An 18,874-nucleotide genomic window follows, 5' to 3' on the forward strand; every position below is an offset into this window, starting at 1 on the left:
GTACGTGTGTGTGTGTGTGTGTGTGTGTGCGCGTGTGTGCGCACGCATGTGTGATGGTGTACTTGTGATGTCAGAGGCCAACTCCGGGTTTTCTGTGTCTATGGCTCTCCACTTTGTTTAGACAGGTCTCTCATTGAACCTACAGTTCAGCATTTCAGGTCAACCAGATGACCAGCAAGCACTAGGAACCTGCACTCTGGTCTACAAGCTTACACAAGTGAACACATTACCCACTGAGCCATGTCCCTAGGCCTGCTTACCTCTCTCTGGCTTAGAACTCTCCAAGTAGGCTAGGCTGGCTGTCCAGAGAGTTCTAGGGATCTATTTCTATCTCTACACCACTGTAATGACAAATGTGGGCCACCATACCTGACTTGACTTTTAGGTTTTGAGGATTGAACTCTGGTCAAGCATTTTACTGAGTCATCTTCCCTGCCTGGTTTCCTTTATATGTGAACTTTTGACATACTCCATGTGGGGAAGAGTAGCTCTGGTGGTCCTGTCCTCCACCCTGAGAGGATTTCAGATCCCATGTTGGCTGGTTTCTTTCCTGATGGCATCCACAGGTTCTGGAAAGGAGGCTCACTCTCAGAACTCCATGATGCTCTCCCTTTGATGGGGGCAGATGACTTGGTCTCCTTGGGCCAGAAAAAAAGACCAGGTGACATGGAGCTGTGCAAGCTGTGTCTGAGAAGGGGCACTGTGTGAGGAGCCTCCAGGGGTTTGCAGAGAATGAGCGGACGGATCCCTCTCCAACTCTTCGCGTCTACCTCCTGCTTGCCCAGAGGACCACTGGGAAGGAGGAAGTTTGAAATACCAAAGGCCTGTCTCCCCCAAAATATGTTTTATTCTTGCATTACATTTGTGTTTCCAATTGTGAATAAAAAAATGGTTAGAAAGTGGTTACAAAACAGCGTGAATGGACTAGAGGAGTGGCTGCCCTGGGGTCTGCCGTTTCTTCTCCTGGACGATGCAGTGTGGGCCTGGCGTAGGGGCCGGCTCAGTCGGGCTTTTCACTCTCAGGATCTAGAAAACAAAATGGCCACAGCTCACTACAGACCTCTGAGGCACTGGCCTCTCACCTAAGGCTGGGCCCTGGTGCCTGTGCACACAGCCCTGCCTGGGCACCTGGCTTCTAAAGCATAGGAAGACGGGTAAGTTCAGAGTCATGCCAGGAGGTGGCTGTGCACTGTATAGACAGCTCAGTTCTCTGCACAGAGCTGGGCTGACTGCCGCCTGGATATCTTCTCAGAACAGCCTGACACTCAGTGATGACCACATAAACCCAGAGAGACAAGGCCTCACCCCTGTCCCACTGGACCATTCTGGATTAAGCTGGCCTTGGAGCCTTGGGAGAAAACAGTGACACTCAATTTCTGCTTCTGCTTAGCACCAGTGCCAAGATAAGGGTGTGAACAGAAGCAGCAAGCCCGGTGCTGTATCTTGAGACAGCACCTCTAGCAGGAAGGGTCTCGTGTTGTCTGGACCAGGTCTACAGTGCACACATATAAGGCAGTCCCCAAGGTTTGCTGAACTACCACAGGACAAGTCCTCTCCCTAAACCAGCATCTTTCATATTGCCCTGGCTTCTCAGGAAGGCCAGTGCCTCTCATACGAGCTAGGCTGGCCCCTGCTCAACTCTACTCAAAGAGCCTGAAAGAGAAGCCCCACCAGCCATGGGGGAGGGGGGCAGGAGTTCCTATGACTCATACAGCCTGGGTTTTCTAGGACCCAGTGCCAGCTCTGATGGCATTGGAAATGCAGGCTGCCTTCTGCGAGGTTCGCCCTTTCTACCTGCACTTCTGAAAGCAATGCCTGCTGACATAGGCTTGCAGACCAGCCAACAGACTGCAGAGGAGGCCGCAATGCCAGGCTACAGCTAACAGTCTGGTGACAGTGGGTCTGGGCCACCCCCAGCCGTACCAGTGCTGAGCGACCAGCAACCCCAGCAGAGGCTTGCCTCTCGTCTCCCAGCTTCCTGAGTCCTGTCCTCTGGGGTACAGGACACATGGCTAGTGGCTGCAAGCAGAGGCCAGGCCAGGCCCACTTGGGCCGCCCAGAACTATCTTCTACAAGGCCAGTCAACTTGGCTTTGATGTAAGTAGGGGGCAAGAACAAAAGCTGCCATTTCACAGTGTTTTCAAGCAAACGTTTATTTTTCTCCTTCACACATACAGACTCTTGGGGATCCCATGCCACTAGCATTATCACTGGAGGAAAGGACTTGGGCACAAGAGGAGTGAGATGACGTAGGCTCCGCTTTACTGAGTGTGTGGTGTTCAGACTAAGACACAGAGAACATAAATCTCTTATTGCAGCATTGCGGCCAGGTAGAAGCCTCTGCAGTCCCCTGGAAATTCAATTCTGACTGAATTGATGGAGTAGTGTATTTAAACCAATATAATCTAGCTGGTTCTCATGGGTACATCTGATCTGTACAGTTCACAGCGGGGGTCACCCCAGGCAGCCCACCCTCCAACTGGAGGCAGAAAATATTCACCCAGAGGGGGTCAGGGAGTTTTCATCTCCCCGAAACCCCCCCAGGACAAGTGTCATGGAACCCTCCAGAAATGCTCCGCCCCTCAGTAGGCTGGCCTGAGGATGGCCTGGAGAGGAATTTGCAGGGTGGGGTGGGCAGAGCACAGGCCTCTGTGAAAACCATGGAAAAGAGGAAGAGAGTGAGTGGGACCCCTGAGCTGGAAGGTCATGTTTGTTTGCATGGTGCTTACAACAGCCTGCTGGCTATCAGGGCATTCGCCTGGCAGGATCCTCACGGCTCAACAAAGCTGGTGACACTCCTCACAGGGAGGACAACTCCAGGTGGACCTCGTGGTGGCTCTGTTACTGAAGACACCCAGGGTGACCTCACTCTATCACGGGCTGAGCCGGACCTACCCAGCATTTGCAGGTCACATTCTCAGCATTCCCTTTGTTTCTGTTTAAGAAGGCGTTTATACTCTAACAAGCTATCAGCGTCATATCTGTACCCCCAATCCCACCTCTACAACAGAACACAGTGGAGACAGCAACACGCATGTCAACTGTAATGGAATCCGCTTTTGCGGATGAATGGCCTTTTAAAACACGTATTTCCATCCTGGAAACAGAAAAGCTGGGATTCAAGGCACTGAGCTGCTGCAGGGGTGGTGAGGTTCTAATCCTCTAATAAGGGCAGGCCGTGGGTGTGAGGGCTGCCTGTGTAGACTGCAGGAACCTAAGAATGACGGGGTCTGAGGCAGCAGGGAAAGTGTCTTGCCACCCTCTCACGCCCCCTGGGCTGGGGCTCTGTGCCTTGTGCCCATGTGGAGGAGCCATGAGGAGGCCAAAACACAACTGGGTTCTTCCACACGCTTCAGAGTGTTCCATTTGGCCAGGGGCGGGGCAGGAGGCTACGTGATGTGCAGCCGGGGACCTGGTGTGCTGATAACAGGTGGCCGTAGAAACACTGGGAACACAGGGACCTGAGTGGGGCTCTGACTGCCCCAAGACCCCTCTGGGTTCTCTGAGGCCACCCAGGGTCCCCAGGACACAGGAAGAGGGAGCAGGCCTCCATACTGACACAGAGGTAGCGCACATGGAGGGCCTGAGAGGCTGGAGTGGACAGTACCTGGTATGGGCACAGGCAGGGCTGGGGTGGCTCCAGGAGTGGCTGTGGTGGACAGAGGGCCGGGGGCCGGGGCCAGACACGATGTCCCCACTGCTGCTCGAGGCACAGATGTCTATGAGACACAGAGACGAAGAGGAAGGCACAGAAGGCTGTAGTCAGTCGGTCTCCTTGTGTAGTCCAAGCATTTGTGTGGGAAATGGTTGTCCCTTTCCCCTGTTCACTACACAGAGGCTTAGCTCCAGCTGTCTACCAGCCAGAGTAAGTTTGGAGCAGAACTTGCAGGGTGTAGGAGGGTAAAGGAGTGACCTACACATTTCCACCCAGCTGATACCATGGCATCTGGTTTGGTGGTCTCAGAACATGATGCAACTACAATGGTCTGGGAGGCAGGAACCCTGGGGCAGCCCTCTGGTTTCTCAGGCACTTTGACCTTAGAGGCAAGGGAAGGAGTTGATAGATTCCAGAAGCAGAACTTTAAAAGACAGAACTGGATATGACTAGAGCAAGAGAGATCAAGAACTGGCAGCCTACAGCATCCTAAACAAAACACTTGGAAAACTGAAGACAGTTACTATAAAAGACTGAACATCACAGTCCAGTGGGCTTCAAGTCTTCCTCACTCCAGGATAAGCCCCACAAGAAGGGTATCGTGGGGTTCCCTGGCAAGCACTTGCCTAACACAGATGAGGCCCTGGCTTCTCTCCTCAGCACCACAAACATACAGACTACATAGAACAAGCTGGTGTTCACCATACAAAGCAGGATGGACACTCCCCAAACCCACAACCCTTTTACAGAAGGCATGCTCAGCAGTGAAGGTCTCTATGGAGCCAGAAGCCACACCTACCGAGGTCTTCCCCCAAGGCTTCCTCATGCTTCTGGTCAATACAACAAAGGGGACCCAGCCAAGATAAGACAAGGAAAGAAAACTGCGTATCTGCAAATGACAAGCTTATGTCTCAGAAACCCACAGGAATGCCCGAACAAGCAAATTTAGCAGGACCATAGGTTTCTAGATACCCAGAGTCAGTCACATTTCCATGAACTAGAAACATACAACTGGGGATGAAATTTTCAGGGCTGTGCAGTTTATAACAACAGTACTCCCAATCATTAACCACCTTAGGATGAATTTAATGAGTGATATTAACACCCTACAGAGATGTAAAGAAACAGATGCCAAGTTCACAGGAACACTTAAGACTGGCAATATGATAAATCTATCCAGTTCATTGACAGACTTAACCCACTGCCAAGAGACACTCCAGTGGGTTACCTAAAACCTGCAAACACTTCAGGACCCAGAAAAACTGAGGAAATCTTGAATTTCAATAGTGGATGTTCTATCCCTCTAAACAATAAGCTTAACAAAGCTGGAATAAGGCAACGACGGTGAACTGCTACACATAGGTGTGCATACAATTGCTAAAATAGAAAAAACAAGCAAACAAGCAAATTTACACTCAACTCTAAGAAAGTAAAAAAGGGTCTGTAACAGCCCCTGTGCACAAACATGAGGACCAGAGTTCAGACTCTTAGCACCTCCAGCCTGGTGTGTGGCACTAGTGTGGGGAGGGGCAGAGACAGGTGCATTCCTGTAGCTCACTGGCCACATAGTCTAGCTAATTGGTGAGCACCCCACTCAGAGAAAGAGACCGTGTCTCCAAAAAGGTAAGGTGGGGAGAGATGGAGAAAGCACTACATGTTGATATTTGGCCTCCATATACATTTTCACACACAAGCAGGCTAATACTCACAGTACACCACACACACACACACACACACACACACACACACACACACACACACACGGTGGCAGGATAAGGTGCATATGAGTAACATAAGACAAAACAGATATTACAGACTCCCACAAATCAGTAACAAAAAGCTAAGTCAATCCTGACTGGGCACTTTATAGAAGATCCTTGTTAAAAACAAATCAAAGGCAAGTCAAGACAATAAAAAAAAAATCTCAAATTGAGATCAAAATAGATCTCAAATTATTTTTGCAAATGGTTTTTCATTCCAATGTCCTTCACACAATGTTAAAATCTCACAAGGCAATACAAGGAACTAAGGAGTGAAGTAGAGGGGAAAAGAACAGAAAACCACCAGAAGATGCGATGTAAATAAGATACAGCATTGGAAAGTTTGGCAGAGAACTGTAAACTTTTTTAAACTTTTATTTGTGTGTATGTATGTGTGTGTCTATATGTATGTGCATCTGTGCAGGTGTCTAGGAGAGCCAGAAGAGGGCCCTGGATACTCTGGAGCTAGAGTTATAAGCTATTGTGAGCTTCTAGATGTTAGTGCTGGGGGCTTAACTTGGGTCATCTGCAAGAATTTGAAATGCTAGAATCACTGGCCTAGCCAGCTTAAGAAGGTTTTCTTTCTTATTCTAGTGCTGGGAAGCCAACCAAGCATCCTTATAAACACTCTGCCAAGAGAACTACTGCTAGAGAAACAGTAAGTTAGAAATGAATGAGATACACAACAAAGAATACCATCAAAGGTAACATAGTTTCTTAAAATGGCCAACAAAATTAACAAAGCCTTAAGAGATAAGGACAAAAGGCAGGAAGGGAAGGAAGGACAGACACACAGAGAGAACTGGGGAGTCAGAAATCATCAATACAGAAATGACACATAGCAGGGATCTAGCACACTGCTCCAAGTGTAACTGATTTGAAAGTTACATGGTAACTGAGTTGAAAGTCTGGGAGAATTTAGGGTCAAGGTAGCAATTAAAAGGGAAACAAATTTTAACAAAACTGTCAAGATAAGATAGAACACCAAAATGGTGTTAGAACTGGAAAAGAAAGAGGACTCCTAAGGCAAGCCTTCTCCAAGAGAAGGATAGATGTGTGCTGAGTTCCTCCAGCAACTCCTACAGTGCAGGCTCAGGCACACGATAATCACTGCAGACCTCTAACTCCGTGTGTGTTCGAATAGTTTCAAAGCACAAGTTCACAGAAGAATGTTTTCCACCCAGAAAACAACATCCACATGATCCTTCAGCCCAGCTGGATTCACCCATGAATTCACAAATCATTGAAAGTAGAAATGACACCAATCTTCCACACATTCCTCTAGAAAGCTGGAAAAAGTGGGGACACTCCTACAGCTAGCTCTGCCAAAATCTTATTATGTGCCAACACCTGCAAGGGTGGGCTATTTGCCCTGCCCCACACTGGCCCCACTTGGATGCAGCTACCACTTAGGAATGAGGTACATCTGTCCTTTACAGCCTGGAGGTGGACATAATGCAGATGGAGGTGTGTTTGTCTACGCTGAGGATGTAGACAGACTTTGGGCTATCTAGCTCAGGGATTCAGGTGTACCTGAGTTCTAGAGTCACAGACTGAACCTGTCCCCTGCTGGTCACAAAGATCACAGGAAGTCACTCTTACCTCCTAATCATCACAGGGGCAAAGGCCTAATTCTTTTGGACAAGATGGACCCTGACCTTGGAAGCAAAGCATTTAGCAGAATTTGCCATCTGGCATCCAGGAATCTGACCATGGCTCCTGGCCCCAGCCACCATGCCTATACTACCATATCCCCCCCAGTAGAGCCAGTGCCCGTTCTCACTCACAGCCCGAGCCTCTCCAGCGGCCTCCATGTCATGCAGCTTCTGTGTCTGCTTCAGCTGGTTGAGCGTGGGCTTCACTTGCGCTGCCCCCACGGTCTTCGTTGTCCACTCGTCCACCAGCTTGTGCAGGTCATCCGTGAAGGTGCCTTTCTTGTTGTTGCTGTTGTTCACCTGCGCCTGGACGTGCAGGGTGGGCTGGGGACCTGGCTCAGGGCCTGGGGCCAGGCTGCTGGTGGAAGACCCTGGGGAGTCATATAGGCCAGGATTGGTGACGCCACGCACTCACCTAGCACCATTGACAGGCTGGCCGCAGTCATTCTCACACGATGGCTGGGACAATCAACGGCCTACTCTGGCCAAGCAACACCTTGCTTCAAGAGGCGGTCTGCATCAGAGGGCTTTGCTACCAGGTGTTAGATACCATGGGGCACCCTGTAGGCTATGGGTGATGGGGCTGTGCCAGGCAGGCGATACTTATTTTTTTAAGCTAGGCCGGGGAAGAGGACCCTGAACAGTTGGCAGTCTCCGTTAAGTCTACCCTAGGCCCACCACCGCATGTCCCATTAGATTCACATGTGAGAGCATGGGTAGCTCAGGCTATCCATAGCCAGACACGTGGGCACAGCCTGACACACATGGGCACTGGCATCCCAGGGACAGGGTCAGGTTCCCAGGCCTACTTTTCAGAATGCTCAGTAGATGAACTAGCCTGCTGGCACGCCCTGGACAGACAGACTGCTCATTGTGTCCTTGTGCCTTTCGATTGCTTAGCAGTTTGGAACTCTAGACGAGGAAATGGTGCCTTTTCTTATCAGAGCATTTGGGAAGGTGGTAATGAAAGATACCATACCCAGAGTCCCTTGGGCAGGCTTCACACCCTCTAAGCCATTGCTAGGTGATACTGGGAGGCAGGGAGCTGGGAACTGGTATCCACCCCAGAGCTTGGCTGCTTCACTGAGAGACTGTTTTATGGCCAACACAGGACTTGTTGAATAGCCCCTCCCCTCCTTCTTTCCCAATGCACATAATCCCACCTAGCAATTTTGAATAAGCCAATTTAAAATGTTTATACACCCCTCAAAAACCATCAAAAAAAAAAAAAAAAAAAAAAAACCCTAAACAGCTAATGACCATCTCTTCAAACAAGCTGTTCCAAAATGTAGTGAGCTTTAGTGGCCAGTGATGGGAAGGGTACAGATGAAGGACTACACGTTAGTGATGAGACTCAACAGACAGCTATCGCTATATGAGGTTTTCAGCCAGAAAAGAACAAACAAACAAACAAAAAAACAACAGGGGTGGGAAAATTATAAATAAACAGACAAGGGAGAGCAAAGGGTGTGTGTATGAGGGGTCTTGGTATCCCTCCTCGGGGAAGCATTCATCATTAGCACTTCAAAGAAACACTGACGCCTAAGGTTTTGGAAAAGGACCCAATTAATAAATGGCAATATATGGACATTGTGGAGAAGGACAGGCCTAATAAGAGGTGACTGGCAAGATAGCACAAATTGTAGGAGCCATGGAGACACAAAGAGGAGCTGGGAGGGAGCAGTTATCCAGACAGGCAGAAGCAAAGCAGAGAGCCCTGTGGGTCAGGGGCAAAGCAGGCCACACTTTCGTGGGAGGCCCTGATGCGCGCTAGCCACGACAAAGCCCATGCGATGAGAGGGGACAAAGGAGGTTTAAAAAAAAAAACCCAGATAATTACTACTGCTGTGTTCTTTGCCTAGGCAGAGACGCTTCAGGGCTGACCCTGTAAGGGAAGAACAAAGGACACAAGACCACAGGGTTAGGCAGAACAGCACACACCGATCACGCTACCACATGTAAGCAAAAGTCATCAGTGTGCAGGGGGACAGACACAGGCAGCAGTCGGAGAGGGAGGCCAGCCTGGCCTGGGAGAACGGGGTGACATCCCCAGAGTTCGTGTGCAGGCTTCTCATGGGCTTCGCTGAGGAGGCAGAGGTGCCAGGGCGAGCCTCCAAGCTTCAGGGGGGAAGTGTTTTGTCTCTAAAAGCATATTATAGAAAAAGAGAAAGGAAAAAAAGAAAAAAAAAACAAAAACAGAAGACCAAACAACCAAACAACAAAAAAAAAGTTGCAAATCACACTACTTGGGTTTCAAACACCAGGCCTTTAGGAGCCCCACAGGTTGAGGCAGGGGAACCCACTGAAAGACAGCCACGGGGTCCCTGAATGGAGCCAGGCTCAGCCTGGGCTGGCCATCAAAGCCACCAGAGGTTTTCCAAGTGCAAAAAGATACATTGTTTTGCAGGTCTGAGGCCAATTCTGGATCCCAGATGGCTGCCTTGGACCACATCAGATAGGGGCACCTAGCAGGGATATTAGAATTTGTCTTGGAGTTGATATGGATTTAGGAGACACTGTGCCTCTTTTCTATTGATTCACTTTCCCCAGGGGAATGAGAAACATCTTTATTGGACCACCACTAAGCAATCCTAGCCCCACTGCCCTGAGCCCATCTAGGGTCAGGTGGACAACATACAGTGTCTAGAGGAATGGAGAAACCTAGGAGCCCAGGGCCAGCGTGGGCTAGAGTAGGTGCTGCCATTCTGTCTTAACCTATGGCTTACTCTAGGAGCTATAACTGGCAAGGAAGAGCTCAGACTTCCCCAAGGTCACTTGGCAAAGCCATATTAGCATAGCAGGTCTGTACTCCAGCCCTTAGATCCCCCAGTCCTAAACATTGCCCCCAGGAAGGGAGGGGTCTCACACACATGGCACTGGCTCACAAGTCAGCCAGTCTAGAGGTTTGGGAAATCAGAACACTTACAACTTTTCTAGAAGGGCTGGTACTCTTACCCTGGGGGATAGGGCTTAAGTGCTGGCCACCCCTTGGCCAGAGGTCATGAAGCCCGAGATGTGTGCACTGAACCTGAAGTACAGCCGCAATGGACTTTTGAATTTATTCTATATGGTCTCTAAGGCTACGGTGGGGGAAAATGAGGTGTTTTTTTCAGATAATTCAATTTGCAAATAGAAAGAAGGAAGATAGAGAGGAGGGACTGGGGAGGTAACTTGTGTTGCAGGGAGGGAATCTCAGTCCACTTTTGGAGGAAAAGGGGCTGTGGATTCGTGACTCAGTTCTGCCTATGGACTGGCCGTGGCTGTCACAAGACTCAGGTGATCATGGTCATTAGCTCGCATCCTCCTGGACTGGTCCCAGATGACCAGGGTATACAGCACCAGGCTCTAGACAAATCAGTCGTGTTTGTCATTCTGTGCCAACGGTAAGGCCACACTGCTCTCTGTATTGATGCAGAGTCTCAGGGGAGTATCCAGTACCATGCCAATAGTCCTCCATATTCCTACACGGCCCTCAGTCCTCTACGGACACCATCTCTGCCTGGGGCATCTCATGAACAAAGTCAGCCCCCACCTCCACTGTGCCAGGATAGGTACTGTGGGCTCCTGCTACTCAGGACAGCACTAGGTGAGTTATCAAGCCAGCCAGAGGCAGGATGGTTTCAACAAGTCCCATCCTGGTTCCCTTAGATACCCTACTTGTGTCCCTGCAGTGAGGTAAGGTATCTGCAAAATGAGATGGTTATGCACCACTGGTGGGTGGACAGCACATCTTCCCCACAGTCTATAGCCACCACCCCAGGAGCCTGGCTGGCAACAAGGACTTCTCAAGCATGGCGATGTGAAGCTCAGAGTGGAAGACTACGTCAGATACTTAAGAGTGGCTGCAGCCTGGAGCAAATCCTCACATCTGTTCTCTGCATCTCAAATATTGATGAGGTTCACAAGAACAGGCCTCCTCAGGGAGTCAGCTCTCCTGGTGCCAAATAGCTCCTGCCTAGCATCCCCTATAGCCAGCCCAGATGGCTTAGCCCCATCCCAACCTCCCACAGGCCAGTTCTAACTACAGATCACTAGCCCCCCACCTCCACCATACCCTGATGTCAAAGGCAAAAATCTCCCAGAGCTGTTTCTATAAGGGACAATCTTATTCTCAAGCAGAGAAAAGAACTAAAAACTATCCAGGAAGGATCAGCTCAGAAACAGGATGCCTTGGTTCAGTGCAAGATAGCTCAGTTGGCTTTGAGATGCACATCACGGGGTCTTACAGAGCCTGGAGCTAACATGTCTGCATTCACAGACCTCAGTGGTAAGCCTAGGCTATGGAGTGTCATTGCAGTTGGTCCGCCTTGTGCCCTGTTAGGGACCTCACTAGATTCTCTCTTATCACCAGTAAGAGATGAGAACAATCCAAAGAGGAAGAGGGTGGAGGGTTTAAGAGGGTCCCTGAACCAGACTCAAGGCAAATGATACATCATGAAACCTCATGTTTCTTAAGCCACAGCAAGAAATGCAAGGTGACCATGCCTGCCTGAGCATGGGTCAGACACAAGAGAAGTAGGCTGTACCCATGGTTTCTCAACTACAGAAGCCCAAGCGTGGCCTTGGGGTTTCACAGACATTGACAAGCAAGTGAGTCATGGGGTCTGCCAGGACCCTGCCCAGACTGGGAGAAGGGAACTGATTTAGGATTCACACTCCCTGGAGGCTTGTGGTGGTCTGAATAAGAATGGTCTCTGTAGGCTCCTATGTTTGAATGCTTAGTCATCAGGGAGTAGCCTTGTTGGAGTAGGTGTGGTCTTGTTGGAGTAGGTGTGGCCTTGTTGGAGTAGGTGTGGCCTTGTTGGAGGAAATGTGTCACAGATAATAGGCTTTGGGGATTCAAAAGCACAAGCCAGATAGATAGATAGATAGATAGATAGATAGATAGATAGATAGATTGATTGATTGATTGGCGGGGGGAAGGCTGGAGAGATTGCTCAGTGGTTAAGAACACTGTCTGCTCTTCCAGAGATTTTGAGTTCAAATCCCAGCAACCACGTGGTGGCTCATAACCATCTATAATGAGGTCTGGTGCCCTCTTCTTGCCTACATGCAGGCAGAACACTGTATATATAATAAATAAATAATTTTAAAAAGAAGAGGGGGGGAAAAAAAAGCCCAAGTCAGGTCCAGTGTCTCCTCTTGCTGCTGCCTGCAGATCCAGATATAGAACTCTCAGCTACTTCTCCTGCCTGTGTCTGCCTGTGTGCCGCTATGCTCCCTGCCTTGAGGAAAACTCTGAAACTCTAAGCAAATGTTTTATTTTATAAGAACTTTTGTGGTCACGGTGTCTCTTCACAGCAGTAGAACACTGACTAAGACAAGGTCTCTCTATTCATGGCTTGTCTCCACCTGCCCCTTGTCTCGGGTTCAAATCTGCCTTGGGAGCCCTCTATTGCTCTGCCTGGCTCCACCAGAGACAAGTCCTCCAGCTTACCCAGTGACCGGAGCTCAACCTGCCCTTTGGGGCTCTTTTTCTTTCTCTGGGCTTCCATGAAGCCCAGATATTTCTGTACTCAAAGTTTAGAGACTATTTTGTGTTCCTAGAGCCTCCTGTCTCTAGGAAGCTGGGACATCACACTCTAAAGCTGTGAATCGATGCCCTCTAGGTTGATGACGGTCATCCCCAATCATGCAGCTTCACAGAGGTTGGCGTAGTCTGAGTGGCTTAGCCACTGCCTGCAACTCTGCCCCCAAAGTCCCTCTTTCCTCTCGGGCTCTTGGCCAGGCTCCCTCTTTCCACCACTCGTCTTTCCCATGCTCAGGGAGCGCTGCTGTCCCCCACACTCCAGGCTCAATCCTCACAGGACTCACATCTCCTCTTGAGGACACTCTACAGGTTACCCAGAAACCATCACACAGACAAATGGACAGCTTAGTGAGAGGTCTGGATCCCTAAAACTCAGAGGCCAGCAGCATGTGGGATAAAAGGGCCTTTTTGGGGTCTTTGTTTCTATAGAGTGAGCTAGCACAGGACTCTGGGCTTTGCCTGGTGGCCCCTTGAAAACATGTAGGGGCCATAGAATGCTGAGGCAATCCAACGTGGTTTGGTAGGCCAGGCTGTGAACCAGCAAACCACTGTGGGCAGCACTACACCTGAAACTACCTGGCCAGACCTGCTCAGATGTTCCTTCCTTCTGGTCCCCTCTCCTCAATGTATGTATGTGTATGTATGTATGTATGTATGTATGTATGTGCATATATATTTTTTCTCAGGCCAATAACTCACAGAAAAACCATGAACACCATTTAAAAACATGACCTGAGACACAAAAGCGGCTCTCAGAGCCATGACTGTAATCACTGTGACAAATTACCATGTGCTCTGCCCTGGGCACAGGATGTACCCAGAACTCCAGGTACTGTCACACCTGGGGACCATCCTCATGTGAGTTGTATGCCCACAATGCACAGCAGGAGAGGCCTCAGGCAAGCAGGGACCAATGAGGCTGGCAGGGGGAAGTTCTCGCAGTCCTTCTCATCATCAACTCAACAACTGATCAGAAGTTAGAGAGACGCACTGCAAGCTAGATGTCACTGTGCCACAAATGAGCAGACTACTGAACAGAGGAGAAGACGCCAAGAAGCCCCTGGTACTTGCATAGAGCCATATGCCCTTGACCCATCCACCTGGAGAAGGATGGCCCACTGTGTGCCTTGGATGCAAGGAGTGAGGAATGGCAATAGTCCCCACCACAGACTTGGTCTCTGGACCCCCACAAGCACAATGTATCTTTATTGTACAAGCAAAAAGTCATGTGCCCCAGAACAGCATCTCCAAGCCAATTGTCAAAAAGCTCCTTTTTTTTCCCCCTCTATTAAAAAAACAAAAAACCCAAAAGCTCCACAGCTTTGGATTGATCTGCCAATCATTATGAGGGTTAAAAACAAAGGGCACCAGGGTGAGTCTGTCCCAGCAGCTGGACTCTCCTGGGCATTAGAAACAAGCCCCAGGGCCTGTGAGGGAGACTGGCACTGGGTTTGAGTCTGGCGGAAGTTGGAGGAGCTGCCTCACTGGCTCCATCCCTGATGTCACACAGGTTAGCTGAAGACTGTGGAGCAGGGTGCTCCAGCTAGGAGGGGAGAGGACAGGGACCAGGCAGGATGTAGGTTCCAATGCAAGAGCTACGTGGAACGGGGAAGGTAACCACTCTTCTGTTTTGAGTTGGAGTTAGCAGAGAGTAGTAGGGAGACATGGCAGAGGGGACTAGCCCTCCCTGTAGGATGGGTTTGAGGACCAGGAAGCCCTAGCTGGAGCAAGTTCTTTGTTTTGTAGTGCAGGGCCTTTCTTTTGCATGCCAGGCAAGTGCTGTGCCACTGATCTATAACCCCACCCCCGACACCCCTGAAGCACATCCTTAGCATCTCCACATGCAGGGAATGGGAGAGAGGGTGGAGACAGAGCTGGGTGCTGGGCTTTGGCCCGACACAGAAGTCACACCTCCCAGGGACATTAGGGCTATGTAAGTCTGCCACATGCATGTGGTGGGAGTTCAGGTACATGTGTGACACACTGGGTCTCTGGGGAAGGCTAGGGTTGTCTTTTTGTTGTCATTGGAACTGGGAGACAGCAGACATGTATACTGGCCACAGTTGCAACAGAAAAGAAAACTACGTCCAACAGAAGAAAAGAAAATAAATGAGGTGACAGGAGGGGTGCGGGATGCGCCGGCATGTGTGGGGCGGAGGTAGGTACGCCGTTGCGCATGATTTTGGTGCCTAGATGCAGCCAAGAGCACGCACACAGCCGTCTGGAGCCGGGTGACTATGGACACTGTGTGCGATGGGAGAGGCTTGTGGGGTCCACCTCCTGCATGGAGGAGGTGACTTTTAGGGGTTGGAGTGGCGTCCTATGAAATGTATGAGAGGTGATGAAGACGGGGTGGGGGTGGGGGAGGGAGGGGAGAAACCAAGGGCTAGGAGGTGGGAAAATACAAAAGAACAAATACAGACAGATGGACACAGATACGGGTCCACTGAGGAATCGAGCACGAGGCTTGCTACTAGACTTATAGGCCCCTCTCTCAGACGTTGGGTGGTAAACCGTCCAGCCTGCAAATGAATATAGAGGGAAGAGAACAGAGAGACACTCATCAAGTACAGGTCGCTGCGATTCCTCCTCCACACCAACAGCCACACACCAGCCTTGTAACTTAACATCCGTGGCTCCACCTAAGCCCAGCCCAAGCACCAAAAGCCACTGACCACAGAATGGGAGGAGGCAAACGGTAGGAGCAGCGGAAGAGAAGCGGCCCGGAGGAGGAGGGGTGGGGCAGGTGGGGCACCTTTATCGGTCACCATGATTTCTCTGGACAGAGATGGTGAGGACAGGAAAGCGCCTTATCGAGCAGCCGCTGCCGTCCATGGCAGTGATGAGCAGACATCCCAGCCTGAGAGCTGAGCCCTTGTCCCCTAGCCGTCCCGTGGACTTTGGAAGGACGCGGTGTTTAGCACCGTCTGGCTCTGCTGTGGGAAGCGGGCAGGGCAGGGTAGCCAGGGCCTAGGAACAGGCATCGCAGGACACAGCAAGATGCCGGGCCCCGTCCCCTCCCCGTTCATCGGGCTGATCCCTCCTGGTCATGGCCACTTTTCCTGAGGTCCACTTTAGCAACCCATCGCCTGCCTCTGAGCCGCTTACATGGCGCGGGACAATTCCATTCTTTGTATCCAAAGACTACACCTTTACAATTTTCTCCTCTGTTTGTTTTTATAAAGCTGCTTAGCAGCCTTAGCTGTAGCTCTGGACCCCTCTACACACACAGGCGTGCTCCTGGGACACCACTGAGGCCCTACGTGGCTGGCACATGCTTGGAGACAGGCAAGCTGGAAATCACCTTGGCCACGCGCTCCGCCTCCATCACTGGCTAAACCGGAGCAGATGTCTGTGGACAGAGAGGCCCGAACGGAGCAGGGCTGCTGGGTCTGAACTGCCTTGGTGCCCGGGGGCGTGCTGGCGTGGGCAGAGTCCTTAGTGGGAGGGCCTCTGCTGGAGTCAGACAAATGACCTGGGCGAGGGGGGGAGAAGAGGTGACAGGCACCATGAGGCGCCACTGGGCAGGGAAGGGTATGGCTGGGTTGACTTCCTGCTCTCTGCTGGGTGACCTTGGGGAAGTTGAATCTCTTGTAGAAAACCAGTATACAGACAAGCTCCTGGTCTGAAGTGCTGGAGCCAATCAAAAAAAAGTATCTCCCCCCCCCCTTCACTGAGTCCCAGTGCCATGCCAGACCTAATGTTGTGCAAGTTAAGTGGCAGGTAATGGATGTGAGCTCAAAGCGACAAGTCCTTTGCACATGTCACTGCAGAGCTTCCCCTTAGCTTTGGGATTGGCACTGTGTTTACATCACTTGTGCAGTGTGTAAGTGGTTCACAATTAGGGAGTGCTTGCAGGTCATTCAGTAGTGGCTTTCCATCTGTCATGTTTGGAGATTGGGGTTCATGGATTCCCCCTCCCCTGCACAGTGCACCCTGCACCACAGCTCTAGGGGCCTCAAGGGAACCCTGTCATGCAAAGGGTGTTGCCTGGTGCCCAGCCTCTGCAGCACCAGGGACTGGGTACCACTATCACAAGGCCTGGAGAGCAGTCCATTCTCTCCCTAGCCACCTGATACCCAGCGAGCAGGGGCTAATGTGTGCCTGAGTCATAGGGCCAGAGGAAGCAGTGACTTCCATCCCAGGGTGTATCCTACATGTAGGAACAGGGATGGAATGCCCTGGGGCTTCCTAGGTGCTATGTGGTCCAAGAGTGGCTCCTTCCTTCCACACGGGGCCAAGGCCTGGCTCCATGCAGCCCCTATCCTCACACAGGCCTTCCCATTGGCACTAGAGTGGAGGCCTGGGGTTTCTCTGGCCTTGCAGAGACTCCCAGCTCTAGTATAAGGAGATCCAGGAAAAAGAAAAGTCCCACACTCTCCCAGGTCTGGAGATATTACACCAACCCAGAGCCAGCCTCTCAGGCTAACTTAGGGTCCCCCGGCACCATCCCTCCTCAGCCCAGGTACGACCCTCCCACAGAAGCAGCAGACCTGTGCTGGAGGCCACGACCTTGAGCTGTTGCACCAAGGGGTTCAGCAGCTTGCCAGCCTTCAACTTGCTCTTGCTGGTTTTCCTCCTGCGGCCCATAGGGGGTGCGGTGTGGAAGAACCCCACGTTGGGAGGGAGCGGCTTGCCCAAGCGTCGGTACAGGGCTTCGATCTCCTGCTTCTGCTGGCTCTGTAGCTCCGAGATTTCCTTCAGGTGCCTGGAGCAGAAGAGATGAGGCAGGGCAGGTGGGCTTCTCCTTCAGGGAAAGGCTAGGCTGCGCCAGCACAAGGAATGCTGCCTTGTCTGCAGGCTCTCAACGGCACTAAGCCAGGTGGGAGCACGCAGGTCAAGTCTTCAGACATCCAGATTCATGATCACTAAATTGTCTCAATAGCCAAGGAAGCACGGATTATTCCATGCCTGCACTTCCGCTTACACTTAAAGCCCTAAGCATCAGCACAGAGAAAATTAGTAGGTGCCTGGAACCAAGACCTTTGTCTCTCTTTCTCAGACAGGGTCTCCTGTACCCAAGGCTGGTCCCAGACTTGCTATGAGCTTGGACTCATGATTCTTCTGGCTCTCCCTCTAAGTGCTGGGATTATAGGTGTGCTGCACTGTGCATAGCTGGTCTACCTCTGTTCGTTAGGGCCTATTAGGGCAAAGTGTATTATTTCCCCCATGAAAGGCAACCGAGGAAGCGGGAAGATGACTTAGAGAATGGCTAGCAACTGTGTGAGACGTGCGACTGATAACCAGTTCCACTAGATCTACTGCAGAGGGCTACTGTCAGGGTTATGGCGCAGGTAAGAAGGCAGGTAGACTGCAGATAGGGCAGGGTGTGGGCAGGGCAGTCTCCAGGACAGTGGAGGGAAGAATGTAGGTCCTTATGGGTTTCGCTTACCATCTTCCTGCTACCCTCCTGTGTGGTAGAAGCTGAACTTCACTGTATTTAAGAGCCTGGTATCACCCTGACATGGCGGCCCCAGCCTATTTCCTCCATCTCTTATGTTGGGAAAACAGGTGTTTTTCATAGTTGAAAACGAGAAGACAAGTGCTAACTTCCTGCCTACAACTTCAGTGGTGGCCACTCTTTTGTTTTAAGACAGGATTTCCCTATGTACTCCTGGATGGCTCGGGGCTCACTATGCATCCTAGGCTAGCCTTGAGCTTTCAGCAATCCTTTTAGCTCAGTCTCCAGAGTACTGGAATTATAGGAGAGGTGTCAAGACTTGTTCTCTAAATTTTTAAAAAAGAGTTTCTTTAGTTAAAAAAATTAAAAATATCAAAGAGCTAATGAGTAAAATGCCTGCTATGAAAGCATGAGGATCTGAGCTTGGGTTCCCAGTACACCTGTAACCCTGGCACACCGGTAGCCCTGGCACACCTGTAGCCCTGGCACACCTGTAATCCTGGAATACCTGTAATCCTGGAACACCTGTAATTCTGGCACACCTGTAATCCTGGCACACCTGTAATTCTGGCAAACCTGTAATCCTGGCACACCTGTAATCCTGGAACACCTGTAACCCTGGCACACCTGTAATCCTGGAACACCTGTAACCCTGGCACACCTGTAATCCTGGAACACNTGGCACACCTGTAATCCTGGAACACCTGTAACCCTGGCACACCTGTAATCCTGGAACACCTGTAACCCTGGCACACCTGTAATCCTGGAACACCTATAACCCTGGCACACCTGTAATCCTGGAACACCTGTAACCCTGGCACACCCGTAATCCTGGAACATCTGTAACCCTGACACAGCTGTAATCCTGGCATA

The 18,874-nt window shown here is 50.7% G+C and overlaps 1 protein-coding gene across 9 annotated transcripts in view; it reads right to left on the reverse strand.

The window, feature by feature from the left end:
• Positions 1 to 823: 823 nt before the first annotated feature.
• Wnk2 (WNK lysine deficient protein kinase 2) overlaps positions 824 to 18,874 on the reverse strand; it is a 109,422-nt gene continuing 91,371 nt past the window's right edge. The window contains exons 24-30 of one of the 9 annotated variants that reach the window (XM_021216045.1): positions 17,094 to 17,308; positions 15,905 to 16,075; positions 15,024 to 15,122; positions 8,911 to 8,955; positions 7,203 to 7,441; positions 3,608 to 3,719; positions 831 to 1,026 (exon numbers count right to left, since the gene is read on the reverse strand). In XM_021216045.1, coding sequence (XP_021071704.1) covers positions 1,001 to 1,026; positions 3,608 to 3,719; positions 7,203 to 7,441; positions 8,911 to 8,955; positions 15,024 to 15,122; positions 15,905 to 16,075; positions 17,094 to 17,308 — 907 coding nt within the window. In that variant the 3' untranslated portion in view covers positions 831 to 1,000. Of the gene's footprint in view, positions 1,027 to 2,122; positions 3,720 to 7,202; positions 7,442 to 8,910; positions 8,956 to 15,023; positions 15,123 to 15,904; positions 16,076 to 17,093; positions 17,309 to 18,874 lie in introns of those variants that run through there. The other 8 variants (XM_021216044.1, XM_029547273.1, XM_021216046.1 and 5 more) reach the window with 8 other exon arrangements.

The sequence above is a fragment of the Mus pahari genome, chromosome 16, assembly GCF_900095145.1.
Source record: "Mus pahari chromosome 16, PAHARI_EIJ_v1.1, whole genome shotgun sequence".
Classification (NCBI taxonomy): Eukaryota; Metazoa; Chordata; class Mammalia; order Rodentia; family Muridae; genus Mus; species Mus pahari.